Genomic DNA, 18,521 nt, shown 5'->3' with positions numbered 1-18,521 from the left:
CGCCACACGTGGTCACCGGCCCCACACTTCCCCAAATCTCCTGGACCCCACGGATGGTGGCCTGCAGGAGCCCTGGGCCCAGCAAAGACACTGCAGTCTTCACGTGCCGTTTCCTCTGCCCTGAGCGTCCCCCCGCAACGCTCTCAGACGAACTCCTCTTCAGCCTTCAAAACCCCTGGTGTTCCCCTGACCCACCCCTGACCCTCTCAGCTCTGCAGCCGTGTCCATAGTTACCTCCTGGCACTCACCCTACGGGGGTTCCAGTAACTGGGTCCTCATTCATGTCTGCTGCCCCTGCTGCCCAAGTGGGGCATTGCTCCAGGGCCCAGCAATGGCCTGTCCCCCTGGGGCTCCAAGGTGAGCCAAGCTTGTGCAACCTGCATCCACCCCTCCTCCTGCCTCTGCCTCCCCCATTCTTCTCCACGCCTGTAGCCACAGCCCCCCTCCAGCCCGTGGTTCCTCTCCCCTTACCCTAAAGGCAGCCACACTGCTTTTAGGGTAACCCCGAGCTTCCTGGCTTGGTATTCAAGGCCCCTGGACCTGCCTGGCCCAGCTGACCCTTCAGGGCCTCGCTGACTTCATCTGTGAAATAGGCACCTTGCCCTCCTCGGGGCCACAGCCCCCTTGTCACCATGGTTGCGCAGGGGTGGACACACTGGTGCAGAGGGGAAACTGAGGCTAACAGACCCGTCCAAGGATACCTAAGGAGGAGGTGGGAAGCTCGGATGGCCCTGAGCCCCCAGCCTCCAGTCCCGGGGCCCCCAGCCTCTCCCAGCCTTGGCTCTCCTCTGTGAGATGGGCACCAGCCAGCTGTCACCTTCTAGGCAGTGGGAGGGTCTGGGGGAGCCGAGCGGCCTCCACCCCATCCCCACCCTGCCCCGACTCACTAGTTCATGGTGCTGTACCCTTTGGCCTTGGTGAATCCCACAGAAATGGCCACGACCAGCGCAGGAAGCCCTGCGGAAGGACCAGAAAGAAAGGGTGTTGGCTCCCCCACCATCCAAGCCCCTGTCCGCCCTCTGCCTCCTTCCAGCCCCGCGGGTGGGGCGAGGTCGGGGCACACTGTGCCTCTGAAGCCCCGGAACAGGGTCCCGCTGAGCGCGAGAGGGGGAACAGGAGGGCCTACGCACTGCGGGCACGGCGGCCAGGTTAGCAAACGCAACGCAGGACGCCGGGTCACACTTGAATTTCAGATAAAAAAGAAACCCTTTTTATTGTAAGTGTGCCCGAACGGGGTATCCTTAAAAAAATAACCCATTATCTGAAATTCAAATAGAACTTAGCATCACATTTTACCTGACAACCCCGTGGAGGTCCCAGGAGGATGAGGGCAAGGCCGGGGGTGGGGGACGGGGCCACAAAGGGTAGGGACAGCGGGCAGGGGCCGGGGGTGGGGGACGGGGCCACAAAGGGTAGGGACAGCGGGCAGGGGCCGGGGGTGGGGGATGGGGCCACAAAGGGTAGGGACAGCGGGCAGGGGCCGGGGTGGGGGATGGGGCCACAAAGGGTAGGGACAGCCGCAGGGGCCAGGGGTGGGGGTGACGGAGGCCGCAAGGGGCGGGGACAGAAGTCAGAGGCCAGGGGTGGGGGATGGGGCCGCAAGGGGCGGGGACAGCGGGCTGGGGGTGGGGGATGGGGCCGCAAGGGGCGGGGACAGCGGGCTGGGGGTGGGGGATGGGGCCGCAAGGGGCGGGGACAGAGGTCAAAGGCGGGGGGGGGGGGGGGGGGGGGGCCCACCACACCCTGCCCGGCACCGCTCACCCCAGCCCAGGCAGAGGAAGCGTTTGCGGATGAGGCGGCTCCTGAGTCGGCCTGTCACGGCCATGTAGGACTGCCAGGCCTCGGTGAGCACCCAGCAGAAGGACGACAGGAAGGAGAAGTGCAGGAAGGCAGCCACGAGCGTGCACACCACCTGGGCGGGGCAGGCAGGCGGGTGAGGCGGGGCAGGTGCCTGGTCACCCGTCCCCAGGCCTGCTCCACGGGAGGGGCTCGGTGAGGCTGGGAGAGGCCCAAGCCCAGTGTCTGCAGTGGTGACGAGCTCAGACCCCCCAGCAGGAAGCCACTGAAGGGTCACCTGGTCCACTGCCTCGAGGTGGCCTGTTGTACATCCGGGGTCCCCGACCCCTGGGGGGGGTGTGCCACCTGGTCCACAGACGGCCAGGGAGAGAGACCCCCCCCCGGCCCCATCGTCCTCACCCACCTGGAGACACACAGCACATGCCAGCAGGAGCCCGCTCAAAGGCTCTGGTGTGAGCCCATCTGCCCGGGAGGTGGTGAACTCGATCCCCAGGGAGGGCGAGTCACCCCTAAGGCCACATGACAACATACAGACAAGATGACAGTCCAGGCCCCACGGTGGGCCAGGGACAGGGGGCTCGAACCGGCCCATCTCAAAGTGCCAGTCCAGCTGGACCCTCCAGACACCCTGTCCCCATGCCCTGACCAGGGGACAGCCTCAGTCAGAGAACGAAGGCCTCTGTGTGGCTGCAGCACTCTCCTCCCTAAGCTTCCTTGGAATCCTTTTGGGGTCCTCACCATCACCCCATTCCACCAGGGCGCACTGGGATGTGCAGGGAAGGGCAAAGGTCACATACCTTATTGCGAGTCTGGGTCTGCCCGATGAGGATGAGGGCATTGGAGGAGATGATGGACAAGCAAAAGTTGATGAGGATGACAGACCGCTCCGAGCGGATGTACCTATGGGAGAGAGCGGGCTCAGCGCCCAACGGGGCCTCATCTCCGCGGGAACAGGGGTCCTGTGGCCAAAGCAAGGCTAGAGCACTACCTCCCCCCTGAGAACATTGCTGCTATCGCCACTGTCACCTCCACCATCATCTCCACCACCACCACCACCATCACCTCCATCACCATCACCTCCACCACCACCACCATCACCACAATCACCACCACCACTGTCACCACCATCACCGTCACCATCATCACCTCCACCACCACCACGGTCACCACCACCACCACCACCACCATCACCTCCACCACCATCACCACCATCACCTCCACCACCATCACCACCACCACCACCACCACCACCACCACCACCACATCACCTCCACCACCATCACCACTACCACCACCTCCACCACTGTCACCTCCACCAGCACCACCAGCACCTCTACCACCACCACCAGCACCTCTACCACCATCACCACCACCATCACCATCACCTCCACCACCATCACTTCCACCACCATCACCACCACTGTCACCACCATCACCTCCACCACCATCACCACCACCACCACCACCACCATCACCATGGACACCACTGTCACCGTCACCATCACCACAGACACCACCATCACCAGAGACACCACCAGCACCACCATCACCTCCACCACTGTCACCACCACCACCAACACCATCACCTCCATCACCATCACCACCACCACCACCATCATCACCATCACCTCCACCACCACCATCACCACCACCACCAGTTGCACTCTACCACATATTAAATTCTAGCACACGGTCAGGTGCCAGGGAGGGCCATGATCCCTTGGACACAGCTCGTTTCCAGGGTCTCAGTCTCTGCCTGCTCCTGGCTTTCACCCTGGCTGTCCCCCTGGCCCCCAGCCCTTCCCACCCTGTCTGATCCTGACTTCGAGGCAGGAAGACAGAGTGGTTCTGAGGGTCGGCCGCAGTGTAACATTGGGCAAGTGGCCCAGCCCCTCTGTGCCTCAGTCTTCACATCTGTGGGATGGGTGGAGGAATAGCACCTGCTGCTCAGGGCGTGGCTGAGAGTAAATGGGCAGGAGGCAGGAAGTGTTAGCCACCATTGCTAAGTGTTGCCCCCGTTTCCCAGTGCAGCATCCCAGTGGCCTTGGGGGCTGAGATCCTGGCAGGTGGTGAGCAGAGGCGACAGCGCTACACCTCAGGGGCCATGATGTGACCTTGGGCGGGTCACTTTCCCTGAGTGGGTCTCCATCTCCTCATGGGGACCACCGGGATGGGGCCCTGTCTGTGGCTCACAGGGGCAGTGACTCGGCCAGCAGAGCGCAGGAAGGAGGCGCTTTGAAAACCATCAGCAAACCCCTCAGAACCATAGCAGGCAGGGCTGGAGGGGCTGTCCCAAGCCCCCTGTCCCAGAGGCCTCCAGAAACAGAGGCCTCCGGGGAGGGGGTGGGCTGGGCCAGTGGGGGGTTGGGACAGATGGTCTGAGGAGGGGCTGGGTCAGAGGGCCACTGGGTGCCGGCTGGATGAGGGTGGTTTGGCGGTTCGGGGCTAGCTTCTGCCCTCAGGCAGGATGAGGAGGGGGCACAGGCAAACACAAGCCACCCGCCCCCCCACATCGATCTCTCCTTGTTGGCCTCGGGGTGTGACATCAGTTCTGCTGCCCATGTTGCTGCAGGGTGGGTGACCTTGACTCACACTCCCTGTCCTAAGCCTCTGCTCAGTGGGGCTCAAAGCAGGGCTCTGGGGGCAGGGAGGTGAGACCCGCCCTGCAGGCACACACTCGCCCTCACACACCCCTCGCACACCCCAGCTCAGGCCTGTGCATACATGTTCCTCGCCCCAGAGCTGGGGACCACTGGGGGCTGCTGACTTGCCCAGCCCTGCCTGGGGAGGCAGTCCAGGGGTCCTGGCATGAGGCCCTGTGACCCGGGGGAGGGGAGTGAGGGGCAGGGATGCGAGCAGAGGTTCTTGCCCCGAGATGTGGCCCTGGGCTCAGAGAGGGCTGTGGCCTTGCACGCCCATGTGGCAGAACACAGAAATTGGGGGCTCTGAGGCCCCAGGGCAGGATGCCAGGCCTGCCAGCATCGGCCAGGGAGTGCATTCGGAGGGCAGGAGAAAGCGTGGCCACCTTCTGTGGGCCGGAGTGGAGGCCAGGAGCACAAGGGCGACCGGCCCACCCCTGGCCTGCACCTGTGCCCCAGCCCGTCATTGTCATTCAGCTTCCAGGGAGGGGGACAGAGGGGAGGGGGTGGCGGCAGAGTGCGGTCGGTCTGTGATGGCGGTGGGCAGGGGAAGATGGGGGGGATGGCGCTGCTGACGGGGAAGGGGGCTCTGGACCGGCCCACCCCCCACGGCCGCCCTCAAAGGAGAAGGAACAAGACTTGACCCCGGCCACCCCGTTCCTGGGATCCACCGGGGGGCCAGCCCCCCCCCTGCCCAGCCCATGCGTTCAGGCACCACCTCCACACGGAGACGTAGATGATGATCAGCATGAGCAGGGTGAGGGACGACACGCCACAGCCCACGATGAGCGTCACCGACGGCACGATCACCTTCTCCATGTTCTGAGGGTTCCAGAGCAGAGAGAAAGCGGAGTGAGGGGGCCGGGCACATGCAGACTGAGGCTGGGGGTGGGGGTGGATGCCGGGATGGAGCCTTCCCTCTCCACTGCCAGCACCCCCCCACGCGCCCCCCACATGCCCCCGCCCCCCGTGCCGCTGGGCGGGGCTGGCCCCTGCGAGGGGCTTCTGGCCTCTCGCTGGGGGTGGGGTCTCTGTGCACACCCCCACCCCCGTCACTGGTACAGTCACAGCCACCTGCCAAGTCTAGCGATGAAGGCTTTGCCTGCACTTCACAGAACCCCCCAGCTCCAGAGGGGGACCATCTCCCCGTGTCACAGACAGGTCACGGGGGGGGGGGGCCTGCCCCGCTCCGCCCCGCCCGACAGGCACAGCTCTCCCAGGCTGCGTGCTTCTGGAATACCAGCCGAGAGCAGGCCACAGGGCTTCCTGGAAGGGCCCCTCCGTGGCAGCTGCATCGGCCCAGCCTCCACTGCCTCAGAGCCGGTTCCCAGCCCAGCACCTGCTGCCCCACAGCCCCCCAAGCATCCCTGTTCTCTACTCTTCCCTCACACCCTCCCTTCTGCTCTGCCAGATCCCCGCACTGCACCCCCGCTCCCCACCCGGGCCCGGCCTCCACGGCTCTTCTCCAGGCTGCGGCTGGAGAATTTTGTAAAATGCCGTTAAAGATAGCACCCCTGCTCTGCTCAGAGTACCCCCTGCCCGTCCACCCCTCCCCAATAGGCTGAATGCCCCGAAGGCCACTGGGCCTGGCCTGCCCCCCATCACTGGCTGCCTCCTCGTTCCCACCGTTGCAGGGCCGTGGCAGCGACTGGTCCCTCTACCCAGAACACCCTTCCCAGCTGTCATGTGCTGGTGCCTCTCGGGGGGGTGGGGGGTGCCTTGGGCTGGATGATGGGCCCGGCTGCTCCCCACCACGGAGGCCTGAGCACCCGGCCGGTCCCCGCTTACGTGTGCTTCCACGTGCTCAGCCCCGTGTCACAGCCTGACCCACACAGTCCATGCTGAGGGCCGCCGCACGGTGGGCAGGGCACGTGGGCACACGGACACACAGCAGGTGGACAGCCACACTCGGTGAGCAGGGAGCGAGGCTCCTCTGTGTGAGGACGCCACGGAGGCTCGGAGGGACTGACGACGGTCTCTGCAGCCCCTCCCCAGCCCACGGCCTCTGTGCTTGAGGGAGGAGGAGGCGTGCTGGGGGCACGGGACCTCCTAGGGGGTCCCCCACCCTAAATGGGACACTCCTGTGCCTGCGCTAAGTCTGACTCGGCTAAAGCCCTTCAGAGCAGCTCTCCGAGCCCTGCTGACCCTGCAGGCTGCCCAGGGAGACTCCTCCACCTCACTGGCTCCGGGAGCCCTGGCCCAGCATTCCCGCCCCGAGGTGGCGCCTTCCGCCTCCCTCAGGCCCCTAGAGTTGGAGCCTGAACCTGGTCCACCTGGCGCTGCTGCCCCCACCGACGGCGCGGTGCGCAAACCATGCTGTGCCCTCTGCCCACGTGCATGCTGTTCCCGTGGCCCAGACTGCCCTTCCCCTCCGGCCCCCCCAGGTCCTTCTGGGTGTTGCTGGGTTCCAGCCCGGGTCCCCCTCCTGGGGGTGACTGCCTGTCCCCGCAGCCCGGCATCGTCACGTTCCTGAGCCCCCTCGGCCCGGGCCCGGCTCAGACTCAGCCCGAGTGGCTGGTAGACGAATGGAGACAGGGAAGGCAGGCTCCAGGAAAAGGGAGAAAGTCAGCCAAGGTCAGCCAAGCAGTCAGCGGGCCCTGGAGGCATGGCCCAGGGTGAGGGTCTGACACAAACTTGGGCTTCCATGCAGGGAGCTGGAGGACCCAGGGAAGCGGGGGCTCTGGGCCGCCGCACGCACCCTTGAACTTGCCAGGTAACCTCGAAGCCTGGCTGGCCACGCGAGTCACGGGTGGTGGAGCAAGTGGCTCGCACCCGCTCTGTGGCTGGCTCTGGCCCTGACCTCTGTGGCCATCTGCCTCCATCTGCCCTCATTAGGCCTGACAGCCACACGCCTGCCCACTCTCTCCTCCTCTCCACCTGGCTCATCCGTCACTCCTGACAGCCCCGGTCCCGCAGGTTCTAGATGATGTGGGGAAGGCAGGGGAGACAGAATGCGTGGGCAGGGGTGCCAAGGAACTCTGGCTCTTGTTGGGAGGGTTGGAGTGGAGACCTCCAGGGCAAGTGACTGGCCCCAACCCACACACAGAGAGAGGGCGGAAGCCAGCCGGCCTCCCGCCGGAGACTGGTTCCCTAGCCAAGTTCGGTGCCACCCCAGGGCCTTTGCACATGCTGCTCTCACTGCCCAGTGCTCTTCCTCTGACCTTCACATGGCTGGCTCTGCCTTCAGCTTAGATGTCACCCCCTCACAGAGGCCCTCACTGAACGTTCAGTCTGAACCAGCCCCTCGTCTCTGCCCATCGCCTTATCTGGAGACTCACCAGGGTACTTGGCCCCCCACGCACCCAGGAATTCTCTCTTATCGTCCACATGGTTACCGTTGGTTTCTACCCCATAAACTCCCTGCTTTTAGCCTCCTCTTAAACTCTCTACACATCTGATGTGTCCTGAACACGGATCGCCCTCCTCCAGCACCAGCCTTGCTGTCCTCCTACTGCACCACCCGTGGCTCACAGCTCCCACACAGATCAGCCCCGCGTCCCCGTCACACGCCGAGCCCCGACCCCGGCGAGGCCGGGGACGCACTCTCAGGCACATCCTGGCCACACTGTGCCACAGCGGCAGCCGTGGGCACAGGCGCCACCACCCGCCGGGCTGCGAACCCCTCACTGAGTTCAGTCCCACCGCAGCTCGGAGGCAGACAGCGTCGCCCCCTCACCGATGTGACTCAGAGCCGTTACTCAACCTTCCAGCGGTCAGGGGCTCTAGGCGCAGCTCGGGCGGCAGCCGGGGGGGCCGCCTGCGCCCATGCCCCTGCGTGGGCTCTCAGCCCTCCCTGGCTCCTGGCCTGTGACCCCAGCTCTCCATCTCCACCATTAACTCTTGGCCCTTGTTCTGGACTCCAGTCCCCTGTGGCCACTCCAGTCTCCAGGATTCCCATTTTCTCCACTTGCTCGGACCCAAATCCCCACGCCCGTCCAACCCCAGCCGGGAAGAGGCAGGTGGCACCCCATCTTGCCCTAGGCGCAGCCCACCTCTGCCACTACCCCACCTGCCGGCTGGGGTACTCTGCCCTCATTCCTGCTGGGATCCCTCCAAGGCCCCAACCCCACTACCGTCCTCTGTCATCCTCTGCCGGCCACCCAGCTCCCCGCTGCCTTCGGGATGCAGCTCCAGCTCTCCCCCGCACTGGCCTTGCTCCCCTGCCCTGGCCTCTGAGCCCCACCTTGTCCCCCACTTCTTTTTGCTTTCCTCACCTTCCCCGGCATGACCACCGCTCCTCTCCACTAAGCTCAGCTGGTGAACTCCTGTTCACCCCTCAGGGCCCCACTCTATACCTCCACCTCATGCTCCCCTCCCAAACCACCCCCGGGGAGGGACGCAAGCTGTTGCTGTGCCCCCAGAGCATCTGTCCCTTCAGCCTGGGCCGCCACAGGCCTGTCGGGATGCAGACCCTGTGCTCCTCCTGGGCAAGCCTGGGGTCTGGCACAGGCCCCGGCCCCAGCCCCTCACAGGCTGCACGACAGCGATCTCACCTTTGTGCTTGGGGACCCCCCCCCCAACTCAGTGTCTCTGCGGTCAGCCCCAGAGCTGTCCAGGAAAGGAGAGGGAGGTGCTAGAGGGCTTTGATGGCAGGCTGGCAGGCCCGTACCAGGTGGGAGGCGGAGCCCACCCCGGTCCTTCTGGCACTCTGGCTCTGAGCTCATGCCCATGCCCGTGGAGGGGTCCCGGAATTAGGCAGAGCCAACTACTATGCCATCTTACAGATGAGGAGACCGAGGTTCCCAGCGGCCAGGCAGCCTGCCCTCGGCCCCAAGGCCACTGGGGGACTGGCCACCGTGAGTTGCTGTGCCTTGAGCCTCAGCTCCCCTTCTGGGATATGGGGATGGGGTCCCACCTCTACGTACGCTGACACGGTAGGTCAGGATGGCACCAGAAGCCCCCCCAACTACAGCTGCCGACCCCCCTACCAAACAAAACCTCAAACCCCTCACAGACCGAGACCTGCCCACCCTGGTAGAGCGGCCTCCGAATGCTCAGCCCTGGCGGCACCCAGTGCAGGCCAGTCTTCTGGGAGAGGTCCTGGGCCCCAAGTCTTCAGGGCCTGGTTTCACCAGCATCAGCCTCCTGCCCCTCACCAAACCCGGCCTCCGTGCCCGAGCCAACCTGGAGCTCAGCGCCCGACCGGGACGCCACCTTCTGCGGAAGGCACCGCCTGGGCATGCAGTAGGCCCTCCACGCTGCAGACCCTGGCCCAGCGGGACCCCCCCATCAACTGGTCCGCCCCTCAGAGCCACCCTGAGTAACACACGATCACTTCGGTTTGATGGGAGAAAAAGCTTCAGAGGAACAGAGTACCAGACTAGAGTCACCGTGTGTGAGGGACAAACCTGCGTGTCAACACTTGGCCACACTAACCCTGGTCACACGTCCCACTCCAGAACACTCCCCTGCCCCCGGTCCTTCCTCCTTACACTCGAAGCATGGGCAGCCACCTGGGGACCCAAGGCTGGGCCATGCTCTGCTGGCTCTGGCCTCGCAGGGACTCAGGAAGCCCCCAGCCCCATTGGTTGCTCCCCTGTGCAGAAGAAGCCTGCTGCTTTAGCACTGATGACCGCCTATACAGAAAGCCACCTCTTCCAGGGAGCCCCCAGGATGGCCCTGGCTGCAGCCTTCAGGGCCCTCCCCCAGAACCAACAACACCAACAGCCCTGTCACAGGGACCGTAGAATGAGGAAGAGTGCACTGAAGTCAGGGCCAAGAGCACAGACCCCAGTCCGGCGACTTGCCCCAAGACCTGGAGCAAGTCACCCTCCCCAGGGCTCAGTTTCCCTGCCTGTCAATGGAAGGTTTTAGCGGCAATGACCTCTAAGGTCGCGTTTGGCTCTCCCCCCCTGGGGGACCCTGGCTGACAACACTGCCCTCCCTGCCCATGTCCCACTGGACAAAGGGGTGGTGGGCAGAACATTCTCAGAAAGGCCTCGAGCCATCTTCCACATCAAACCCAGGGCTCCCTGAAGGGAGAGCTGCGCTGTCCCGACTGGATGGGGACCAGCTGCCCCAAACACCCAGGAAAGCCATGTCCCCCTCCCCAGTCTGTCCTCCACATCTGCTGCTCTATGATCCTTCCACACTGGGCCTGGACCCGGGGTCTCAGTGAGTGAAGACCCCAGCCCCTTTCCCTCCTCGGGGGGCTCAGTGGCTGGGCGGGGGGGGGGGGGAGCTTCCCGGGACCCGTGAATAGAGCTCAGCCCTGGACGAGACAGCCCATCAGCCCCAGTGGGCCCAGTGCAGCACCCAGGGCCCCAGCCCAGGAGCTGGCCCCAGACGCCATCGCCATAGAAACCAGCAGCCCCCACAAGAATCAGGAACAGAAAGGAGGCCCCTGAGATGATGGGGCCTTCCCCAGCAGAGCTGTGGACCTGGGCCAGATCCGGCACCCTCAGCCACCCCAGGACCCCGACCTGGGGGCACTTGGGGAGGAGGGTGGGCAAGGTCTTCCAACAAGGTGGCAGCCCAGGGCCCTGTCCCCCAGCTGAGGGCAGCAGCGACTAAGTGAGTGGCTATGCCTGCTCTGCCAGGCCAAGCCCTCCCCCAGTCCTCAAAAGCCTGGGCCCAGCCTGCCTGGCTCCCCTGAGGATCGGTTCCCTCCAAGGTCCCAAGCCCCCAAGGAGAGTGGGGGAAACTCACCCATCGGTCCCTGGGGGGGGGGAGGGTGTGCCCAGCCCCTCCGGGGCCAGTCCCCAACTCCACACTGCCACCCGCCCAGCTCCCACTCACCCTCTCCAGAGGCCGGCCGGCCGCCAGGCCACGGCGGGAGGGGGGGCGGCGGCCGGCGCACAGACCCGGGCAGGGCTGGGTTCGGCCCCTCCCGCACCCGTCCTGCGCCGGAAGCGCCCGCCCCGCGCCCCCCCCCCGCGCCCCTCCCCCCCGCGCCCCCCGCGCCCGTCGCCCCCGCGTGTCCCGGCCGGGGTCTCACCGCGTCGGCGCTGAGCTGGGCTAAGATGGCGAAGGTGGAGAGCCGGTCACAGAGGCAGCGCGTCCGGAGGGCGTCGAGGGGCACCGTGCGGCAGCCGCGCCACGACCAGGGCCCGAGCTGCGGGGGGGCGGGGGAGGAGGGCCTGGGGGGCGGGACACACGGGGTGGGGGTGGGGGGGGACAGGGGCGGTGTGAGCGGCTGGCGGCCGGCGGCCCGGCCCCCTGCCCCCCGCCGGCCCGCACCCGCACCTGCGCCCGCAGCCGCACGCCCCGCCCCGCCGCCGGCCCCCGGAGCCCCCGCGCCCCATGGCCGCCGCGGAGCCACGGGAGAGCGAGTCGCGGGAGCGCGGGGCGCCGAGCCCTGGCCCCGCGCCCGCCGAGCGCCCCGCCCGCCGCGCCCCCCAGCGCCGGAGCCCGAGCGGGAGCCGGAGCCGGAGCCCCGAGCCGGAGCCCGCGCCGGAGCCGAGCCGAGCGGAGCCGGGGGCGGCGGGCAGGGCGGGGGCGCGCCGGGAGGGGTGCGGGGGGCCGCCTCCGCCCCGGAGCCGGGCGCCGCGCGCGGGTGACCTTGGGACCGCCTCCGCCCCCGCTTCCACCTCCGCGGGCTGGTCGCCCCAGGCGTCCGCCGCCCCAGGCCGGGCACATTACAGCCTTCCCCAATGTCTAGAGGCCCATGATTGCGCCTATCCATTTCAACACCGGGACTGGCGGACTCCACTACTCCGCAAGCCGGTCGCCAAGTCCCCCACCCTGCAAGGCCAGCCCGCCAGTACAGGAACTTAGGAGTGTCCAGCCACGCACACCTGGCCCTGGGCTGGGCCTGCCTTGTCTCAGCCTGCTGGGGCCCCCGGCCTGCAGAGGGTGCCCATGGAGGGCCGCTCCGGGTGGGGGGTGGGGTAGGGGGTTCCTGGGCCTGCGGGCTCGGGGCAAGGGGAGGGGGCTCGGAGAGGTCTGAAGAGGCCGGATGGTAACCCTGCAGTTCGGGATCCACAGCCCGGAGTGGTCTTGTGAATCCAGGGCCACAAAAGGCCTGCCGTCTCCCACAGATAACTCAGACCCCATGCCTCCTCGCAGGACTTGAGGGGAAAATTCCAGGTCTCTGCAGCAAGGGTCTTCCCAGGACCTGCTCTAGAATCAGGCTGCAGCTTCATGGCCTCTCAGTCCAAGCGCGATGGAGCTGCAGAGTGCCTTCCGGGGCCTGCAGCTGACTGCTTCACCCCAGCACTTGTGCATGCCTGGCGGGCTGGGGGCTGAGCTGCTCCTTGCCCAGTGCTCTCCCCACAGGAGCCCTGACCCGGCAGGTGTGTGCGTGTGCACACACACTCCCCCCCTACACACACACGGACCCTGGGGGTGCCACCTCTGCGCAACACCTGGGTTTGCAAACGACCAGCCTCGGCCGCTTCCTCACCGTGTCACCTGGGGAAATTCCCTATTCTCACTGCTAGTTTCCTGAGCTCTAAAATGGGGAGGATGAAGTGGGCACACGCCCCTGAGGCACCCGGCACTGTGCCTGCACGTATGTGGGAGCATCTCCAGGAATGTTTAGGATCTCCAGCTGCAGGGATCTGAGAGCCCCAGACTGGCTCTGTTGCATCGGGGACGTTACACAATCCCGGGTCTGAGCTTCAGGCCCCCGGGGAGCAGGGATATATTCTGGGCTGGGCCAGAAGCCGGGGCGTGGGCCTTGCTCTTTTGATTCTCTTTCCTCAGGGAAGGACCTGCCCCCCTTTTGCAGAGGAGAAAAGCTGGGACCTGAGGGGCTAGCCGAGTTCACAGTGGCAGCAAGGCGGAGTTTCAAGGCCCGGAAGCCGGCCATAGGCTCTGCGGGGTGCATCGGGGTGCATCAGGGCACATCGGGGCTCTGTGGCCCCCGGGGAAGTGCCCCCACCCCAGTGCTCCAGCTGGTCTGCTCCATCTCTAGAGTTCAGGGAGAAGAGAGCATGTTCTTCTCACAGGCACCGTGGGCTGAGCTCAAAGGGCCCAGCATTGGGGAGCTCAAGGCTCTTCCATGTCAGGGGTTTCCATAAAATAAATGCAGGAGAAGCCATGAGTCCCCAAGGGGCACGGGGTGCAGCAAAGTCAAAGCCTGGTAAGCCTCCACCAGAGACCCCTCCTCCTCTTCCTTCCTCTGCACTAACCACAGACCAGAACCAGGACCAGGACAATGGCAGGAATGCAAAGGGAGTGCAGGGGTCCTGGAGAGTCCCGGAGCTCCCAGGGGTACCCCAGGCCCAGCCTGGTCCTCCCCGCACTGTGGGCCAGAGGTTTATCAGGGCCTCGCTGGGGTGCCCTGGCACACCCCAACTCTCTCCCTCCATCCCCCAGCACCACGCAGAACAGGGGCACGGAGCGCTAAGCCCTGGCCGACCCCGGCCCCTGCCGCTGCCCTGGGTCCCCCCTCCCACCAGGAGTGTCCTGTCCTCAGGCCCGGAGCCGCATATGGGGCTGCTGCCCCGCATGCGCAAGCCGCTGACCAGACGCTGAGCCAGCCAACACGGCACAGGCCAGGAGATGCCCAACACCGCCCGCTCTGAGAAAGAGTCCTACAGGCCATTCCCATCTGCAGCCGGGCAGCCCTCTCTCAAGCTGACTGCTTGTCCAGGACATCAGCCCTGGAGCTGCTCTTAAGAGCAGGAGTCCATGGCCAGCCTGTCCTGGGCTCAAATCACAGTTGGGCTTCTCCTCGTTCAGGCGCAGACTCTGCCTCTGCTCCCCTCCTCTGAGCAAAGTGGGGGTGGGGGCATGCGGAACCCAGCTCTCCTGCCTGGGAGGACAGGCGGGGCCAGCACCCTGTGGCCGGGGGTGAGGGGAGCCGAGCTGGCTGGAACCGGCAGCCTGGCAGGTTTCCAGGCAGCGCTGGCAGGTCTGCAGGGCGCCAGGCTGAGAGCTGCACACCACCCCCTGGGAGAACGCCAGTCCAGGCTGCTGGCTGGCCCTGCAGGGCTCCCGAGGAGGAGGGGGTGGGCGGGGGGCTGCTGCCCACTTTGCCTGCCCTGCAGCCTCAGGCCACAAAGGGCACAAGAAGGCCTCCACCCCTGGTCCAGAGAACCGGCAGGTCGGGCTGGCAGTCCAGGAGGCGGCCGCTGGCGGTCACTCTGGAAGGTGCCTGGGCCTGCACCGAGGGGGCGGGGGCTCGTCGTGACCCTGCAGGACTGCCGTGCGGGCGCCCTCCGCCCCACCTGTCCCTGATGCCAGCGTCTCCCCGGCTTCTGTGGGCAGCTGTGGCCAGTGTCAGGGAAGCATGCTCGGGCTCCTGACACGCAGCACAGGGACCGGGACCCTCTCGTTGCTCCCTCCCACACCGCAGTGACAATGGCTTCCTGTGCATTTTATCCCTGAAGCTTGGCAACAGCCCTCGCCGCCACTGTGTAGATATAGCAACTGAGGCTCAGAGAGGGGGTGCTCTTGCCCAAGGCCACACAGCAAGACAGCAGCAGGGCCAGCAGATAAGCCCCTGTCCTTATCTGTCTGACTATCTGTCTGACATCTGCTTCCGACATACAACCTCTGAACCACTGGATTGTGAAGAACACATCTGAAAGGGATCCTCAAGGATAACCCGAGACCCAAAGCAGAGAGAGGTGACCTGTCCGAGCAACGTCCCTCCCCCCCCAGGCCAGGAAAAGAACTCAGTCCATGCAGGATGCTCAGGTGGTTCGCCACGCCTCCCGTGCCACGCTGGACATCAGCCAAGGACTGACCTGCAGCCAGACAGGTGGACGGGTGGTCCCTGACCCGAGCACTCTCGTTGGCCTCTTAGGCACCCCCTGACCTGGGAAAGGCCAGGGAATTCTCAGTCTTTCTTTCAGCAAAACCTCTAGGGTACATCCTCTTATACCCCAACATCTGGCAGTTCTTCCCACATCTGACCGAAATCCTTCCTGCTCTAGGGACACCTGTCCCCATCTCTGCAGCGCAGGCAGGCCATTCCCTCCTCCTGCCCGCAGCAAAAGCACTGGGAGACCATTTGCTGCCTCTTGTCTGAGCCTCTGAAACTTGGAATATCTGGGTCATGGAGCCAACCCCCACCTCCCTGAGCCCAGGCCTGAGGAATCTGGGTCAGTGACACCTGTTCCGCCTCCCCTCACTAGGTCCAGGGCGGGAGACCCTCACTAGGCCCAGGGCGGGAGAAGGAACTGGCTCAGTGACCCCTCCTCCCAGGACCAGGAGGGCAGGGGGACCCAGGGGTTAGAGAGGGAGCCCCGCCCCGCCGGAGTTGAGGGGAGGATTTGGGGGCCCCTGGGCCCCTCAGATCAGGGCTCCCATAAAAGGGCCATGTCTCCCCCAGCAGACCAGGGCTCTCAGGACAGAACCATGCCTCCCCCATCACACCACCTGACCTGCTGGGAGGCCACCATGGCTACAGCCGGCTCCGGGGCTCCCCCAGTGAGGCCGTCCCTGACCCACAGCCTCCATCTCTGGGGACCTTCTCCCACCGCACATTCTGCTCTGCTCCTCTGGGAGGGCAGGACCAGGCCCAGCCCGCTCGCCTTGCTGCCGGCACACCAGTGGGGGCACCAGCGCAGACTGGGCAGCTAGGCCCTCTGCCCCTCTAAACTTCCGCAGCCCCTGGGGACCTCGCCGCCTCCTCCCTTGCTCCTCCTACACCTACAGCCGACCCGTGAGCCGCTCCGACTGGCCTCCCTGCATAAGGTCCCAAGAGTCGGACCGCCGCTCACCCGTCTGGCACTACCCTGCTGGGACCCCCGCCAAATCTGCTGCGCCCCCTGGCCTCCACCTGTCCTCCCCACAGTGCCAGGAAACGTGTTAGGCATGTTATCCTCTGCTCAAAATTCCCACGCGCCCACCCCTCACTGAGAGACCCCCAGGCCCCAGGGGCCCGTCCAGCCTCCCTGGCCTGACCTCACCGCTCTGCCCCTCAAGGGCTCCCCTTTGGCCACGTTCAGGCCGCGGACCCCAGCTCCCAGTACAAACGCCCACCTCGTCTCACACTTAGCACTCAGTGTGGGGCCGCTGCCTGTGCCCAAGTCCCAGGCGAGAGCAGCCCAGAGAAGACAAGCTGGCAGCCATCAGCAGCAGGCCTGGTCCCCAACCTGGCTCGGGCAGCGCCGCCAAGGCACCTCCCTGGGGCCCAGGGTGGGTGGGAGCCAAGGAGCATCAGAGACCCTGGGAGGAGGCTCAGCCCATGGCACCCCTGCCCCCCTGCCACCTGCCAGTGCCCAGCCCAAGAAAGGGGAGCTGTTCCCACTTCGGGCAGATTCTGTCCCAGCCACTTGGCGCTGAGCTGCCTCCCCTGTGAAGTGGGCACAAATCCTCAGCCAGCACACCGTTGAGGGAGACACGGGGACGCTATGCCCATGGGCATCAGGGGACAGTAACACTGAGGGTGCGCTGAGAGCCGCCCCCCTTGTCCGCTCGTCCACCCACCAAGCCAGGGCATTCGCTGCATTCATGATGCCTCCTGCCGGCCCACGAAGCAGGTCTATTACGGGACTAGAACCGTCAGGGTCCCCTGGGGTTTGATGGGCTAATTCACACTGGAGTGTGAATGACTCATAGGTAGCCTCCCACACAACAGAAAAAAGCCGGAGTGGGCACAGCACACCCCAATAGGGGAACTGGGAGCAGGCAAAGTGACCCTGAAGGCAGGGGCTTCTAGAAGCCCCTCAAAACTCTTCAGCCTGGTCTTCAAGATCCTCAGCGGACTGGCCTCCACTTGTGCTCCCCAAACCCACCATCTTAGGCAGAGGCCCTGCTAAATCACACTTCATCCATCAGGAGGCCCACCTCCCACCTCTGCCTATTGACTTCTGAGCCATAGATCAAGGTTTGTGCTGAGTCTCCTCCTCCAGGGAGCCTGCCCGGATAGCCTGTGAATTCCTGAGCATTGCACCAGACCCCTCCATCAGGTCCTGCCCCGCTTCTGTGCTGGGACCCCTCTCCCTGGGTCCTGCCTCAGCCAGCAGCCAGAACTTATCAGGACTCCCAAGCTCCCTTAGCCCCGCTGGACCTGCCGGCACACACCAGCCCAGACAGTACCACTGGTGACCCAGAACACAGGCGCCGTCTCCTGCTTCCAGGCCTTGATCTTGGCCGGTACCTCTGACCACATGCCCTGCTGTCCCTTGGCTGACTCACCTGGTCCTTCAGGGAAGCCTCCCTGAGCTCCCCTCTGTGCCCAGACCCCAGCTGGCCTCCAGCTCATGAGAACCCGCAGGGCAGGTCGTGTCTGCTTCCCCACGGCTTGGCCCACGTCAGCTCGAGCCTATCCTGGTTCAGGTTCTGGGGGCAACACCCGTGGTCGCGAGCGGACCCTGATGTCTGCGACCCGTGGACCTTGGAGAGGGACACGTGCCTGACCTGGGTCTTGCTAAGGGAGCTGCCGGATGAGACCTGCGCCTCCTCAGGCCTGTGTCCCTGCCCGTGGGGTGGCTCTCCTGGTGCTGACAGTGTCTGAGCCTCGTGATTTCATGACTGGAGGCTCCGTGGCTCCTTGCGCTGCTCACGATGCCTCCTCGCTCCCACCCGGCGCCAGCCACACTCTGAGTCAGTGCTTCCAGCCGCAGGCCTGTGCCCGCCTGCAAACCCGGCCCTCCCCATGGTCCAGGCTCTTGTCCTCACCCCCTCCGCTCACCTGGGTAGACTGGGGAACCCCCGGGAGAGGGCGGGACCCTGGGCCCCCCCAGCCCCGCCAGCAAATGATCCGGCCTGAGAAGGCCGGGGTCTGGCTGACCCCGCTCCACCTGCTAACCCCTCCCAGCTCAGAGGCCTGCACCCTGGGGACCCTACCCGAGCCTGTCACCTCACTTAGAAATTCCCCCGGTATGCCCCTGGCCAAGCTCCGTCCGTGCTGTCACTCGAGGGGTCACTGCCTTGACACCCATACACCGTCCACGGGCGTGCTCACTTATTCATTCGGAAGCACCTCCCCGGCCAGCCTCTGCCAGGCTCTGTGCCCAGGCACCTCCAAGAGGTGCTCCCCGAGGCCACAGCCTCCCTCCGCTCTCCCCCCCCACAACCCTCTCCGCTCTGCGGGGCATCTGACGCCGAAAGCCGTGCTCTGGCTCGCTGCCTGCGCCATGGGTGTGCCCTGGTTCCGCGGGGAGGGGGCTGCAGGCCCCCCCGAGCTCAGCCCGTCACCGCACCGCCCCCACCGCCGCCACTGCCACGTGGCCACAGCGCTGCCCC

The 18,521-nt window shown here is 65.6% G+C and overlaps 1 protein-coding gene across 8 annotated transcripts in view; it reads right to left on the bottom strand.

Moving 5' to 3' along the window:
• ADGRB1 (adhesion G protein-coupled receptor B1) overlaps window positions 1-18,521 on the bottom strand; it is an 80,753-nt gene that overhangs the window by 17,744 nt on the left and 44,488 nt on the right. For 7 of the 8 annotated variants that reach the window (XM_027573057.2, XM_027573067.2, XM_027573078.2 and 4 more), the window contains 5 exons: window positions 11,374-11,515; window positions 5,155-5,258; window positions 2,595-2,697; window positions 1,762-1,912; window positions 888-957 (listed from right to left, as the gene is read on the bottom strand). In XM_027573057.2, coding sequence (XP_027428858.1) covers window positions 888-957; window positions 1,762-1,912; window positions 2,595-2,697; window positions 5,155-5,258; window positions 11,374-11,515 — 570 coding nt within the window. The remainder of the gene's footprint in view (window positions 1-887; window positions 958-1,761; window positions 1,913-2,594; window positions 2,698-5,154; window positions 5,259-11,373; window positions 11,516-18,521) is intronic. The other variant, XM_027573094.2, reaches the window with a different exon arrangement.

This window comes from Zalophus californianus, chromosome 4 (assembly GCF_009762305.2).
Source record: "Zalophus californianus isolate mZalCal1 chromosome 4, mZalCal1.pri.v2, whole genome shotgun sequence".
In the NCBI taxonomy this organism is placed as follows: Eukaryota; Metazoa; Chordata; class Mammalia; order Carnivora; family Otariidae; genus Zalophus; species Zalophus californianus.
Note: the sequence above shows the minus strand (reverse complement) of the source record. Positions and strands in the feature narration are given on the sequence as shown.